Source organism: Dermochelys coriacea, chromosome 6 (assembly GCF_009764565.3).
Source record: "Dermochelys coriacea isolate rDerCor1 chromosome 6, rDerCor1.pri.v4, whole genome shotgun sequence".
NCBI lineage: Eukaryota > Metazoa > Chordata > Testudines > Dermochelyidae > Dermochelys > Dermochelys coriacea.
In genome coordinates, this window is record NC_050073.1 from 44,890,114 (window position 1) to 44,906,836 (window position 16,723).

The 16,723-nt window shown below is 38.5% G+C and overlaps 1 protein-coding gene across 14 annotated transcripts in view; it reads left to right on the top strand.

Moving 5' to 3' along the window:
* PPFIA1 (PTPRF interacting protein alpha 1) overlaps positions 1-16,723 on the top strand; it is an 83,641-nt gene that overhangs the window by 59,699 nt on the left and 7,219 nt on the right. For 3 of the 14 annotated variants that reach the window (XM_043516095.1, XM_038405326.2, XM_038405330.2), the window contains 8 exons: positions 792-854; positions 1,350-1,376; positions 4,136-4,311; positions 4,396-4,493; positions 5,719-5,894; positions 6,524-6,592; positions 10,718-10,883; positions 12,303-12,373. In XM_043516095.1, the coding sequence (XP_043372030.1) occupies positions 792-854; positions 1,350-1,376; positions 4,136-4,311; positions 4,396-4,493; positions 5,719-5,894; positions 6,524-6,592; positions 10,718-10,883; positions 12,303-12,361 (834 nt within the window). In that variant the 3' untranslated portion in view covers positions 12,362-12,373. Of the gene's footprint in view, positions 1-791; positions 855-1,349; positions 1,377-4,135; positions 4,312-4,395; positions 4,494-5,718; positions 5,895-6,523; positions 6,593-10,717; positions 10,884-12,250; positions 12,374-16,723 lie in introns of all 14 variants that reach the window. The other 11 variants (XM_043516091.1, XM_038405328.2, XM_043516093.1 and 8 more) reach the window with 5 other exon arrangements.

Sequence of the window (16,723 nt, forward strand, 5' to 3'; positions counted from 1 at the left end):
ATAAATCTGTATAGTTAGTTTTAAATATTATGGCTTTTTAAGTACTATATTTTTTCATACCTTTTCCATAATGTTTCGTAAAGTAGAATGTCTTTTCTATTAGTGAATGGGTTCTTTTGGTACTTCCTTACTTAGTGGGTTTATGCAGATGTGGAAAAATTTATTCTAATAATAAATAAAAACCATCTTCGTTTATATAACCAAAATCAGATTCTCAAATTATAATTATGCTAAATCTTACATAGGTCTCATCCTGCATTCATATTGCACCCAATGATCTATTTACTTAAATGGGAGTTGTATGGATCTTTGTCTGCATGATCATTCTGACTACCATGTAGGAAAATATTTCTGGAAATATTTGAGGCTTGAACAGAGATCAAGTGGCTATTGCAGAAACTGCTAATAAGTACTGGTAATCATTTTTAGCAAAATGCATATGACATTTAGTAGATTGGTATCACTCTTCATGAAAATAGCAACTTAAAAAAAATTCAAGAATACTTTCAAGTGTGCAGAATTTCAAAAATGTTTAATAAAATTAAAATTGCAGTTGTGTTAGAATGTTGTCCAGAAGTACATGTAACACACCAAAGGAGATGCCCATGTCAGTGCACCTTTATGCTACATTATCATTTTCAATAAATTTGTACTTCAGACTTTAGAAACCATTGCTTTTGCCCATGCCTGCTCCTTATATGTACCTATTGCTTTTATATTCTGCAACCTTTCCTCTTTGTTACTGCTTTCCTTTCATTGGATGTGATTGGTTCACTGTGGGGTCATATTAGACCACGGGAAATGTCTGGGTAACACATGAAGAAATGGAAAATCTTACAGCCACGCCACAAACGGTTAGTTACAGCACTGCACTTCTGTTCCTTATAGTGCTTTTCCCACTTTTTGATTGCTTGAATCATGTGCCTTTTAGTCTTTCAAAAGAATGAAAGTATTAAAAAAAAGCTCAAGTATTTGGATTATGGCTTCCTTTAGTTACTAACCCTATATGAAACTATAATTCACACCTTACTCTTTTTTTTTCCCCCTTGGGGACAAAAAAAATCAACAGTGATTCTTATTGAAGGCAGACTAACTGTGTTGTGTGTACAGCCAAATTAATTTATTTGCACATAAATTTCTTCTTTACAGAAAACCCAATCAGTACAAGCATTTTCCTATTTCCATTAAATTTTATATTGTTTTTAAATGCATGGTACTATCATTCTTTAGATTTTTAGCATGCCATAAAGATACGCATCTGCTCTACATCTTTAACTTTGCTCTTAATACTAAACTTATAAATACTAATATTTGTGTGTTCTTTTGCTTTTCTAACCACATAACATCAGGAAGATGAGGAGGGAAGCTGGGCTCAGGTTGGAGATTTTATGTAATTTATTATATAGTATATGTAAAGCAACACAATGCAATTAGAGCATGAATGATGATCTTTGTTTTCCTCTGAGAATGTTTTGATAATCTAAATTTGTAGATACTATTACTAACCTTATAAAATGGCAATGTGATTCTCAGACTGTATTTTTTAGTTCACTCAGTTTAAAATTTGCTGGCACATCATGAACAAATTTGAAAAAACACACATTTTGTTTAGAAGTTAAGACTGTCATAATACAGGGCACTGCACAAGGGTCTAAATAAAAAAATTTTTCTTTCCTCTTAATTTCCAAGGCTATTTAACATAACAGGAATATTCAAAAGCCCTGCTTATTGTTTTTTACTTAAACGATTTGTCCTCTGACATTATAACAAGTTAATGTGAAAACTGTTCTCTTAAACTGTGGTCTGTGACTTTTTGGACTGAGCAGCAGAACAGATCAAATGGTTAGAAAATTGGTTTAATACCAAATAACTCCGTATTGCATCTAAAACCTGGAGTGCTATGGAGATGCTGGCTCTGTGTCAGGCCAGTGGTTCAAAGAAAATATCTGCCTTTTATGGAAGACCCTACTGCAATCTCACCATTACCATGATCACTGGCCAACTTCTGTTATAGAGATGCTATGTCCAGGCACAGTGTGTTTTTTGTGTCACCAGTAGAGTCCTGCTTACACATTTGTTCAGCCTTAGAGCTGTAGGAAATCCCATTTGTAGCCTCAACTACTGTGATGGAGTCTGTCCAGATATGTATGTGTGTGTGTGTGTGTGTGTGTGTGTGTGTGAGAGAGAGAGAGAGAGAGAGAGAGAGAGAGAGAGAGAGAGAGAGAGAGTATAATATTATATAGAAAAAAGGATTAAAAAATAAAATAACTGAGGAGAGCTTCTTTAACCCAATATTTTTTGAACTCTACAACTTCGTTTCCTCTCTGGCCTCCAGCACAATCCTGTTATGGAAAGTGTAATTTCTTCTTCAAGTGCTTGCTCATGTCAGTTCCATCCTAGGTGTGCGTGCACACCATGTGCATAGGTGCTGGAGATTTTTCCCTTAGTGGTATCCTTAGGGCTGGCCTTAGTGCCCCCTGGAGCCTCATGCATATGCACTGGTATAAGGGGCACTGCTAGATCTGCACCCTCTCAGTTCCTTCTTCCCGCCAGTGACGGTTGCTTGGAACAGTCTTCTTGCTCTCACAAGGCTTCCCTAACAGAGGTCTGTATCAAGCAGAACATTTTTCTGCCTGTCTTCTTTCTGAAGCCTCACTGCACTGCTCCGGAACAGAGGCTTCACACATTAGACGTCAATGGCCTTCTATATCGAAGGGACTAAACTCTTCCGCAAGACTACACAGCTTTTTGTAGCGGACAAGATGGAAAGACTACCAGTGTCTTCCCAAAGAATCTCATCCTGGATAACCGCCTGCATCTGAGCAGGCGAAGATTCTCCTACAGCTATCATGACAGTTCATTCCACAAGAGCCCAGGCTTCATCAGCAGCGTTCCTCATGCATTTACCAATCTAGGACATCTGCCTGGCCATGATATGGTCGTCGGTTCATACCTTTCCGTCCCACTATGCCATCACCCAACAGGCCTGTCGCGATGCCATTTTCGGGAGAGCAGTGTTGCAGTCGGCATGTCTGTAAACTCCAAGCCCACCTCCAGGGATACTGTTTGTGAGTCACCTAGCATGGAATTGACATAACCAAGCACTCGAAGAAGAAAAAACTATTACTAACCTTCTGTAACTGTTGTTCTTTGAGATCTGTTGTTCATGTTCATTCCATGATCCGCCCACTACTCTGTCAGAGTTACTCTCTTAGTTCCTTCTTGCCAGTATGAAGCCAGTGGCACCCCTTATACTGATGCATGTGCGCAGGGCTCCAAGAGATGCTAGGGGCAGCCCTATGGCTAGCACTGAGGGGAAAAAACTCCAGTAACTGTACTCATGGTATGCGCATCCCTAGCATGGAATGGACATGAGCAACACATTTCGAAGAACAACAGTTATGCAAGGTTAGTAACTGTTTTATTAAAACCCCTTTAAACTACTTTTCCAGCTAGTTCATTGGCAGAGTAATTGTAATTCAAGCTCAAAGCTTAATGGGAATCAGACACCTAACTGCACTTTGAAAATCTCCCCCAGAGCTTGTCATTCAAAGACCAGGAGTCTTCTAAATAGGGAATAGCAGTTACAGCTATGAGCCCAGAAAAAGGTGTTTTTTTTCCACCAGTATCAAATCCCCAAAACTCCTGTTAATATTCAAAAGTGTGCAGTGAATTTGGCTGTCTGAATGGGGAGAGTATAGGAAAATAAAATACATTGCACCACTTCAGAAAAAAATTCAGTTTTTTTCATGAGACACGTGTGTTCAATATCTCATCAAAGTTGTGTTATGATGTATTGAAAGGGTCTGAATTTGAGCAACATGTAAAAAATCATCAAAATTTGATAGAAAAATTAATGGAAATTTTACTTATTCTGAACGTTTTTATATTCCTTTTTTTAAAAAAACCATCCTTTTCCAATGAAAAGATTAAATGTAAAGTGGCAAACTTCAGTTCAACACTTTCATTAGTGTATTTTTTCCAAGTAAAAAGTACCAGTTAAAAAATGGAAGGCAAGGCAACTTTTAAAAATATTTTTTGTTAATGTGAAGTTTAGGGAAAGAAATTGTTTAGTGTTTCTTTGCCTTTTGATATGAGTAAATCGCACTGAATAACTCTTACTTTTTAAAAACAGACTCTAGCATATGGTGATATGAACCACGAGTGGATTGGCAATGAGTGGCTCCCCAGTTTGGGGCTCCCTCAATACCGCAGCTACTTCATGGAATGTCTTGTTGATGCTAGAATGCTAGATCACTTGACTAAGAAAGATCTCCGTGGACAACTTAAAATGGTTGACAGTTTTCACAGGTAAATAAATTTAAAGAAGTCTTCATCATACTCTTGATTAAGTGTTCTAGCTTATCCCTAAATATGTTTTTCTTTTCCCAACAGAAACAGCTTTCAGTGTGGTATTATGTGTTTGCGAAAATTAAATTATGACCGAAAAGAACTGGAAAGAAGAAGAGAAGAAAGCCAGAATGAAATAAAAGGTTATCTATTTCTGTCTTGGCTTCACCTTAGATTTTAAAATCTTCCCAGTAAGATGCCTCAAAATTGCATTACTTTAATATTAAATCAATTACTTTAAATTGGAAAGGATTATTTCATGGTGTCGTAAAAGTGCCACATGGAAGCGACCTATTAGTAGGGTCCTGTGTAGTCTGCAATTCTGTAGCTACAGAATATGCCACAGAATCCACTGTAGAACAATCGCGCTCTGAAATGAGCTTTCATTTAATTTTTTTTAACCCTTATTGTTCTGAAGAAAATTTTCCATGTGTGAACCAAAGAAACTTTTTTATTTAAGAAGCCATCTCTGAGATGACAGTTTCCCCCATTTTTTCAGTAACTCTGAAGCCTACAGTTATCTGATAGTTTGCAAATATTAACCATTTTGTTACTCTGTGGTGTGTTCATGGTTTTTTTTATTAAAAACATCCAGTTAATCTGTGGATACTGAAGAGGGGATGGAGGTAGTGGGGAAGCAGGCGTAGGAATTCAAGTCCGCACCTTACCTCTTGCATTCTCAGGAAAGATCAAGTGCAGTAGTAAACTATAGGGAAAGTCACTGTTTTTAAAGAACTGAAATAACCTATCAAAATATAGAATTGCCCCTGCTCTCCAAGGATAGGAATGTCTAACCATTAAAGGGTTTTGTGGGATGGAAAGAGCTTCTCCACCCACATAAGTGCCAGGCTAAAGGTTCAGTTCATGCAGTCTGAGGAGCACAAGAACTGATCCATCCATACTGTCTCACAGGCAGGGAGGAGGGCAGGCTATATCCCCCACTACTTCACACCCACCCTAAAGCAGGACAGCGTAAACTGCAGTAAATGAAGAGATATGGCAATGAGCACTGTCTCCCTTTGCTCTGTGGAGCACAGGAAGGAATTCTGTGTTGTCAATAAAAACATCTGCTGCATATTGAAAATTTAGAGACCGCATAAAATGAATTGAATATCAAATTAAATAACCCAAATATTTTATACATATGGAAGTGACCTTATTTATATTGATACTTACTTATTTAAAGAGATTTCCTTTTCTGAACTCTGAGACTAGTTGGCTCCATATCACCCCTTGCTGTGTGGCCTGTGCCTAAATGACGCAACTGAGCCCTATGCCAATGCGATATAGAAGAAACAAGACTTGTAGTTATTTGTATAGACATTTTGTTACGCAGTTTTATATAGCATATTTGTTTTTCCTCTTTAGATGTTCTTGTATGGAGCAATGACAGAATGATCCACTGGGTACTGTCAATCGGTCTTAAAGAATATGCAAATAACCTTATAGAAAGTGGAGTTCATGGTGCACTTGTGGCCTTAGAGGAAACTTTTGATTTCAATGCATTCGCTCTATTATTACAAATACCTACTCAGAACACACAGGTAATGACTGTAATAACTTCATGTCTGCTGATTTTTTTCCCTAGCCATTTTAATAAACCATATGGTCATACAATCTAATTTTATGTAAGCAAGTAATTTTTAGTCAACTGTAGAAATTTTAAAAATTAAATGTTATCTATAGTGTGTCTTCTACTATAGACTTGGAAACATATCACAATAAAACTTAAAATTTTCCATAATCTCTACCATGTGTTCTAATTAATGTATTTGTGTTGAAACAGGTTTGTTTTCTCACAGCACATCTTCTCCTATAAATTGGCCTATCCTTTATTATCACTTATTTGTCTCTGGTAATACCCACAGTGTGCTAGGTGCTCTGTAACTACAAAGAAAAGGTGCTGTTTTCACTGTGAAGTCATTAATTTTTGCATCTGATATCATGGATTTTCATGACACAGATATAAGATTGACTGCACTGAAATCCCCCTTTAAATGTGTGATTGCAGCTTTGCAAGTACTAAATTTAATGCTGTATTACTGTGATAATAGAGTTGCCATATATTCATTTTATAATGTGTACATCGGAATATTTTTTTTAAATGTACTATAGATGCTTGTGGCTTGTTAGCCTTTCAAGACTGACTTTAATGTTTTAATTTTTAATTTAGGGTCGTGCTGTTTTGGAGAGGGAATTTAATAACCTTCTTGTTATGGGCACTGACAGGAGATTTGATGAAGTGAGTTTTGATTTATTGGTCTGTTTTAATTTGCATTAAGAAGAAGCCTGATCTCTGATCAACCTATTAAAATGAAGGAATTTGAATTGGATAGTCTCTCTTTAAACTATTATTATACAGAGAATGGTTTTTAAAAAGTGAAAGCCTTAACTTGAATTTTCTTACCTTTTGTGAGTTACCGTATGTATTTTGTGTGTGAGAGGCTCATATTTAGACAGAATTATTCTGAACTTCAAAGTGTGAGGTGCTCAGCAAATTTGTGTTGCCTATAACTTTAACCGTAGTTAGTGCCAGAGATTGCCTTTTTGTCTGAATCCGTGTCTCTTCCTAAAATATAAGAAAGTAACGGACTACTGACACTCACTTAATAAGGCATAGTAATATAGGTGTTGTGTAAGCACGTAGCTCTGCCAACGTACCTAGCCTTAATCTACAGCAATCCTTCTATTCTAATTCTGGTCCTCTTTTGAGCACACTACTAGTAGGCTGTTGGCTTTATAACTTGTAAAATGTAAACTAAAATAAAATTACCAAATTCTCCTATCCTTTGTATCCTTATCCAGCTTATGATCTGAATGCATTATTAAAGCAAGAACATCTTGGTTCTCAAGCAATGTAGGTGCAAATAGTGTGTTTATCATTACTGCTTACTACTCAAGTGGATTAGTAAATCTTACTGTATCATGATGCTGTAGTTATTTGTATTCAGAAGTGATGTTTAGTGTAACACCTGTATTTTCAGGTGCTTATAAAACATGGACATAGAGAAGAAGGTCACAGTTGTTAAATGAAAAGTTAGAAGTGATACTGTAATATTATGGAAGCTGGAAAATAAAATAAAAACAGCGATAAGATGAAAGACAAGTTTTTTTTATTCTTCAAGTGGCACCAGTGGGGGATTAAATATTCAAGAGCATGTGTTGATTTGAACTTCTGTGCTGCTGATGTAGCCAGATGTGCAGTGCAAAGTGCATCGCAGGCAGACTGTAGATTTGTTGCCTGCTGAGGTGAAGAAAGAACAAGTGTACTTTTTTATGATGGAACTTACTGTCCAGTGACAGAACTTATAAAGTGGTCTTATGAACATTTGAAACATCTCGGAGGAAATGGATTTCCGCAGCACATATGTAGCAATGTTTATTTAGCACTTTTTATCAAGAGAAATAGGATGTTGTTCTGATGACTTTCAATGCAGAGATGCATGACAATCACCAGAATGCTCTTCAGAGACCATGCATGACCTTAGAGGTAGGAGGAAAAAGTTACTTGCTCAGTGAGAGAGCTAGTCCCAGGAAAGCTACATCTATTATTGCTCACGTTGGTTTTTGGTATTCTTTTCTAGTGCTGTTTTTAGCAAGTGGGACCCATCTGATTTTCATCTAAATAGTTCAGCATCATTCTGTGTTACAAGAACTGCTTTTATCCAGTGCACAGCACTTTAGGTAGCTTATGACTTGCTATTTTTTTTACTGGAGAGGATAGTGAGAGTGGGTGAAACTGGAACTGCCTTCTTTACAAAGAACAATTTAAAGCAGAACTTCCTTCTTCTGAAGGCTGCACCCCATGCCACTCCTTTTTCACAAGTCCACCCAATCAGCTTTTGTTTTTTCTCCTCTTTTTAGTGCCCAGTTATCCAATCTATATAGATCTTTTTTTCCAAGAAATGTTTTTAAGCTGTTGCCTTTTCAGTTAGCAAGTGCATGTAAGCATGGCTTGCAGCCCATGCTATAAGGCAGTGCTTTTGTGAGATCAATTAAGTAGGATAGTATCTGTTCCATGCTTTGGATATGAAACTAATGGAAAGCTTCCCAAGTGTTGCAGTAGTGGTAATGACAGTTCAATAAGTGGCACTTTGTTTCAGTACTTAACTTATGCCTCCACATAGTGCATGGGGGATTGGTGCTGGAGGTGCCCATTTTCCAGAAGAGAGTTAAGACTTAGTCTTTCCATTTGCAGTTATTAAAGATATATGGTACTTTTTGAATGTAGTGACATTAAACCCTAGTTTCCCAGCCAGATTCCAGCTTGCATAGTAATATATTGTATAGTATTCATGCAGAATTCCCTACCAGAGACAGCTACATGTCACTAATAGCCTAGCGATCCTTTTTTAATCTTTCAGGCAGGCTGAGATCATTCATAATGAAAGCTTCCTGTAAATATTTTTAATGAAAGCTTCATGTAAATATTTTTCTTCCTCCTACTACTTAGAAGACATATTTAAAGTAAATTCCAGAAGACATATTAGGAAATTGAAGAATTCATTTTTTGAGATTTTTGTGGTGCAATTCTAAGGCTTTGTCTACACTGTATACATCTGGCAGCGTCATGCAGTATTCATGTAGCTGCATAGTGCAGCCAAAACCAGGCTGTGTCCATGCTGTGATGTGTAGCTACAAGTCCATGAAAGGCTTTCCCCCTTGCCTCTCCCTTGCTAGAGCCTTTCCCTTTCTTTGTTGTGGGGAAAGGTTCCAGAAATGGGGAGCTGCTGGAGTCTTTTCTGTGGCAAAGAAAGACTTGGCCATTGGAGGCAGCAGGAAAAGGATGAACCTTTCCCAGCTGCCTCCTCCTGCCAGAGCCTTCTCCTGGCTGGGGGAGTCTCTTCCTGCAGAGGGCAAAGGCTCCTGCAGCAGGACACTATAATATTAAAAATAGCAGTGTAGATGGGGAGGGGTGGCTTGGGTGAGTAGAAAGCATGTAGGGTATGTACTCACATACATACCCACACCCTTCAGGCACATCTTTACTCTGGTTGCCTAAGTTATGCCACACCAGATACACTGCTGTTTATACCTGTGCTGGGGGGCTATGCAGATATGTACTCTACATACCATCGAAAGAAGTCTGTAATGTAGATGTACTTAGGAGGTGGAAGAAGTACTTACAGTGGCCATAAGACACCCTTGTGCTCTCTGATCTAGTGCTGATCCAGGGTCCCTACCATAATTTAGACAACACCATAGGCGGACGGGGAATGGGGTGTCTAACTTGCTCCCCAAGCTGCACTGTAGGCTGCAGCACTGCCTAGTTGGAATCTCTGCCTTACTTTGTGTTGTGGCCCCTCCCTGACATGCCCCTTCTACCCTCAGCTTACCCTCTAAACTACGGCGTGCAAGGAGGGTTATTGGAAAGTACCTTTACTGCTATCTTCTATGGTGACTGTACCAGAAAATCTTCCCACAATATGAAAAGGAGCTTTTAGGGCACTTTTTTGCCACTCCAGCCTTTTTATGCAGCACAAGGGCCAGAGCAAATCGTGGGGGTCTTGCTTTAGGAATTGGTATTTGCATCCATTTAATTCTAAATCAAAAAGAAATTGAGCTAAATATTTTTAGATAAAAATAAATGTTCAAAACGTTTAACCAGATCACTTGTAGTGGATTGTGATAATAAATATAAACAATCCATGGATATATATGCACATAAACATACAAAGTTTTTTTTTCTACTGGATATTGTATTTCATGGGCAGGGCACCAGCTGTCTTGGTTAGTAGGTCCAGTGTCACTCTTGTGAATTAAGAAACACAATTTTTTAAGCTGTAGATGCACTACTAGAGAGTAGGGAGGAGGGGAAGAAATAGTTCAGTTTGAGGATGCGCTCTGTTCCACATAGCCCTATTAAAAGGTTCCAAATCACTTAAAAATGAAACAATACATAGGTTGGGAGGTACTGTAGTACAGTATTATTGTGGTTTTGTACTGTTTTTGTTCACTAGTCAATCCTTTCCTCTAATCTTTTGTGCGCTAGTGCTATATTTCAATATAGATATTCCAGCGAAAGTGGAATTTAAGAGGCCAAGGGGATTATTTAAAGTAATTTATACTTGGTCATTGATGTTCCCAAAATATGTGTTCTCTTGTCTTCTCTTATAACCCTACCATTTTCCTCTCACTACTAGATTATATGGCATTTGTGAATTATCTTAAATCCTAAATCACAAATATACCCTAATGTGCAGTTAAGTTAAAGATAGGCAGCCAGATCTTTTTTTCCAAGAAATACTAAGTATCTTGACTTGTATAGATGCTTGGAGTTGTGGGGAAAGGTATTGACCCTGCTATAATTTTAATTTATGGTAAATCCTGTTTTTAGAATTACTAATGATACTAATCAATCTGACAGGATGATGATAAAAGCTTTAGACGAGCACCTTCATGGAGAAAGAAGTTTAGACCAAAGGACATAAGAGGCTTAGCTGCTGGATCTGCAGAGACTCTTCCTGCAAACTTCAGAGTTACCGCCTCAATGTCTTCACCTTCTATGCAGCCAAAGAAGATGCAAATTGATGGTACAAAAACTGCTTTGCTCTTTTTAAGCATGAACTTTTTTGCTTGAGGTTGTAAGTTAATTAAGTAGCCAGAATATTTTAATTTTAATCTGCATAAAAGCATCTGGCTTGTGCATGTTTATATATGTAAAACTTTTTATTTTAAATATAAGTTTATTTTTGTAGTAACTTGTATGAGCTTTCTACCAGATATATGGTTCCTTTTCAGGTTTTTTTTCTCTAGGGAAAGACTATAAGGTCTTTTTATTTAGGAAATACTTTTTCTATATCTCTGACTATGGAAATAAGATGAGATTCCACTAACTATTTTACTGATATTTTCTTACCTTGTAAAAAGGGGACAATAGCTGTACATTTCTAATTAGTATTGAGAAGAGCACAAGTAAAGCTCAGTTGTAAGGCAGTGCAATAATGTCCATTGATAAGAAGTACTGGAAAACAAAAATAAAAGTAGGAAATTTCATCTAAAAAAAATCACAAAAAATCTTTGAGGCTATTTTTATACAGCATAATGTAGTAGTAAAAGGCACCGTTTTGTTTTTGCTTCATAAATCGCTTAATTATTAAATGCATTTGTAAGATAAATTGTTACAATACAGTTTTCCCACGGGTGTGGACTTTATTAAGAGCCATGTGTATGTGCTTGAGAGCAGAAATTGGTGAGATATAAAAAGGTAATCATATCGTCATTACAAATATAATTTTTGGTAGCATATGAGTAAGCTTTCTCTTTGATTTTTGGTTTTACAAAGCACAGATAAAAATCAGTGCTTGCCACATGGAAAGTGTTATTGGTGATGGAATGTACCAGGCAATTACAGTTTGAGAACATCCTTTGATCAAATTTGGACCAAAGGTCATTGGTAGTGTAGCTGTTTTGTTTGAACACTTTAACTAAATACACGAAGTTTAAGAAGAACCCCAATATATTACACAAATATTAAGAATGTTAGTGGGATGCTTAAAATTGTAAATATTACTCTCACTAGTGTAAAATATCCAGTCCAGGAGTTCTCTGCACCATATAATGTTTAACTTGATTTAAATGTAAAATATTAAATGTTCACATTCTAAAAATTCAAGTTTTCTTCTCCATGTGCAATCAGAAGCTGAGAGAAATCTTAGAAGAATATTAATAGTTGTACTTCTAGACATGATTCACTTCTGCCATTTACAGTGCCCTAGCTTGCATGAGTATTTTGGGAATTTTTTGTAAAGCTAAGCACTGAATCTGGAACTAGTAAATAGATGAAGTTAAGGTTATTTTAAATTCTGCTTTTCTAATTTATTTAACCTTAGTTGAGTGTGTACAATAGCTGTAATCACATTGCCGTGTGAATTTTTTTTTTTTTTTTTTTTTTTTGAAGACTAACTGCATGCTGTGTTCTGCATGTCTTCCTTCTATGATTGTTGAAACAGGCAATGTATCAGGAACACAAAGGCTGGATTCCACTACAGTAAGGACTTACTCCTGTTAAAGGCATCTGTTGGTGAGTAAAAAGGATAGGTATAGCAGGAAAATAGGCCACTTTGTAGAATATACATTTTAAAGTTTAAACCAAATCCAAAAACTATTAATATCTAAATTTTTAAAAAAAAAAAAAAAAAAAAAAAGGAAAACCAACCAGTTTAAAATATAAATACTACATTGAGAATTTTAAGGTAGTTCCTTCTAGCTAAGGCTGTCAACCTTTTACATAATATAATCCTAATTTTAAAGTTAATTTGCAAAGGAAAATAATTGGTCTTTTTTTTCTTTTTTGCTCCTTTATGATATATATTTTTAAAAGGCATGAAAGAGTTTTTCTGCAAAAAGTGTTGGATTTTTGGTCATCTTTACATTAGGAATTCAGGCCTTATCTACTTTGATTTTCCTCAAGGACTTCACAGGGTCATCTGGTAGTCCTAGCTGGATTATGACATCTCAAACATCAAGAAAGTGAAACCTAAATTGAGAGGGAGAAGTGAGTAGTTTTCATTCACAGTGGGCAGAGTACTGTTGCTCTAGTTTCAGGGGGAAAAGAGGTAATGGGAAAACTTAAGTAAGTGTATATAGGGGTCCAAAACTAGTGGGATGGGGATAATTGGAGTGGAGGAGCATGAGAGGGTGGAGAGGGAATAGCCAACTAGAGAAGGTTAAGGGAGTTTAGTATGGAGTGTCATGGTTCAAGGTTATCTGCACCTCTTACCCCTTCCTTGGCCTCTCAGTGCACTCCCTCGGGTGTGAAGCCTGTTGCCTTCATCTGTTCTTGGGTGGAATCCCACAATTCACCCACTCTTAGACCTGGCCCAGGACTCTTGTATGAACCAGGATTGCTCAGCAGACCTCACTAGGTTTGGCTACCTGTGGTGGCTCTTCGAGGAGTATCCCTGTTGGAGCTCCACTTTAGGCGATTGTGAGCCACAGTGCTTGTAATCGGAGATTTGTAGGAGCAGTGCCTGGTTGGGTTGCACATGCGCTTTCCCTGTCTTGCGTCGCTTCAGGCAGTTACATAGAACTGTGCGACCAACCCCTCCTCAGTTCCTCCTCTACCACCCTCTGCTTGAGATGGAGCACTTAGCAGTGCCTCTCTGCTTTAGAATAGTTACTGTACTTATTTAGTTAATAGTTTGTTGTTAGCTAGCTTTGTAATTCTCCTTCACTGTTTTTCTTCTTTTCTAAAAACAAAACCAAAACTTTTTTCTCTTATAGGAAATTAAGTTTGTTATTAAATACCCTTTTAGAATAGCTTAGTTACTCCACGTTTTCAAATGCTGGAAACACCCGTTACCTCCCATCCATTCAGAGACCGTCTGACCCCATTCCACCTAGCCTGGCAGATCATCACATCAGACAAATGGGTATTAGAGACTGGCTATTCCATCCCATTTACCTTCATTCCCCATACCCACCCTCCCTCCCAACCCTTTTCAGGGACCCCTCTCACAAACATCTATTGTGACAGGAGGTAAACCATCTCGTATGCCTAGGTGCAATAGAGCCACTACCAACACAACGCAGTGGGAGGGGATTCTACTCACATTTTCTAACCCAGAAAAAATCTGGAGGTTGGAGGTCTGTTCTCGATTTAAGAAGATTCAACAAATTCATGAAGACCCAGCACTTCAGGATGGTCGCGTTAGCAACCATAATTCCAGCACTAGAAAGAAGGGACTGGTTCTCAGCCCTTGACCTCCAGAACACACATTTTCATATAACAGTACATCCCTCACACAGGAGGTTTCTCAGGTTTTTCTAGGAATAAACCATTTTCAGTAGAAAGTACTGCCCTTTGGACTGTCCACTTCCCCACATGTATTTTCAAAAGTTCTCATGGTGGTGGCGGCTCATCTCCACAGACAAAGGGTCATAATATTCCCCTATTTGGATGATTGCTTATTCAAAGCAGTGACTCAACAAGGGGTAGTAAAGCTACTCAAAACACAGTAGCTCTTTTCACATGTATAGGCCTACAAATAAACGCACAGAAATCAATGTTCACACCTGTGCAGAGACTGCAGATAGTACCTCGACTATCCAGAGGCTACAGTTTTGCTACCCTGACACCGATTTACGACTTTACTAAATCTAAGCTCCACAACACTAGACATCTCATGATGCCAACCAAAGTTTAAAAAAAAAAAAAACAAAAAACCCTCTCTACATTTGTGGACCCAACCAAATGACATCTGCACAGAACCCTCCAACAATAATAATCAATACAGATGCTTCCCTACTAGGTTGGGGAGCACACTTGCACAATCATACAGTTCAAGTCCCATTGGAATCCATTCTACATATAAACTTACTGGAGCTGTGGGCAGTTCACAATGCATGTTCCCATTTCCTACCTATGATCAAGAACAGAACTATAAAGATCCTCACAGATAACGTTGCTTGCCTGTTTTATATAAATCGACAAGAAGGGGGAGGCATGGTCACAATCCCTGTGCACAGAAGCCATGCTATTATGGAATTGGTATATCAGTCACAACATCAACATCTCAGCTTCCTGCCTCCCAGGATGCCAAAACATCACAGCAGATGCATTAAGCAGAAGATTTTCCCAGGACCACAAGTGGGAAATGAACCCGGAGTATTACAGAATATATTCAAATGGGGGAGTTCCCAACTATAGACCTTTATTGTGACGATCCAAAATGCCAAGTGCCCGCACTTCTGCTCCAGAACAGGACTGGGATCCCGTTCCCTGGGTGATGCTTTTCTCATCAAATAGTATATACCTTTCCTCCATCCCCTCTTCTATCCTAGGTGATACACAAGATCAGGACACCAGAGTCCTCTTGAAAGCCTCCCTGTGGCTGACAAATTTGGCTTCCTTACCTCCTAAAGATGGCTGTGTGCCCACCCCACACACTTCCTCTTCTGCCTCATGTCCTCTCTCAGGATGCGGGCCAGGCCCTCCACCAAAACCTGGCAAGATTCCACTTCAAGGAAGTAAGGGACATTCTCTTAACAATTTCCATCCCACCATCAACCTCAGCCTGGACCAGGCCACACAAGAGATCCACTTCCTGGACACTGGTGCTAATAAGCGATGGTCTCATAAACACCAACCTATACTGGAAACCTACTGAGGCCTATGCTTACTTACATGCCTCCAGCTTTCATCCAGACCACACCACACAATCCATTGTCTACAGCCAAGCTCTACGATACAACCGCATTTGCTCCAACCCCTCAGACAGACAAACACCTACAGGATTTCTATCAAACATTCCTACAACTACAGTATCCACCTGCTGAAGTGAAGAAACATATTGACAGAGCCAGAAGAGTACCCAGAAGTTACCTACTACAGGACAGGCCCAACAAAGAAAATAACAGAATGCCACTAGCCATCACCTTCAGCCCTCAAAACCTCTCCAACGCATTATCAAGGATCTACAACCTATTCTGAAGGACAATCCATCACTCTCACAGATCTTGGGAGACAGGCCAGTCCTTGCTTACAGACAGTCCCCCAACCTGAAGCAAATACTCACCAGCAACCACAAAACAAAAACACTAACCCAGGAACTTATCCTTGCAACAAAGCCCACTGCCAACTGTGTCCACATATCTATTCAGGGGACGCCATCATAGGGGCTAATCACATCAACACTATCAGAGGCTCGTTCACCTGCGCATCTACCAATGTGATATATGCCATCATGTGCCAGCAATGCCCCTCTGCCACGTACATTGGCCAAACTGGACAGTCTACGTAAAAGAATAAATGGACACATATCAGATGTCAAGAATTATCACATTCAAAAACCAGTTGGAGAACACCTCAGTCTCTTTGGTCACTCGATTACAGACCTAAAAGGTGGCAATTCTTCAACAAAAAAACTTCAAAAACAGACTCCAACGAGAGACTGCTGAATTGGAATTAATTTGCAAAGTGGATACAATTAACTTAGGCTTGAATAGAGACTGGGAGTGGATGTGTCATTACACAAAGTAAAACTATTTCCCCTTGTTTGTTTCCCCTTCTACTGTTCTTGTAAAGTGCTGGAAATGGCCCACTTTGATTATCACGACAAAAGGTTTCCATCTCCCCCCCACCCCCCACCCCCCGCTGGTAATAGCTCACCTTTCCTGATCACTCTTGTTACAGTCTGTATGGTAACACCATTGTTTCAGGTTCTCTGTGTATATTAAATCTCCCCACTATATTTTCCACTGTATGCATCCAATGAAGTGAGCTGTAGCTCACGAAAGCTTATGCTTTAATAAACTTAGTCTCTAAGGTGCCACAAGTACTCCTTTTCTTTTTACGGATACAGACTAACACAGCTGCTACTCTGAAACCTCTCAAACAGTTGTTGTAGACCAACTATACAACATACATACC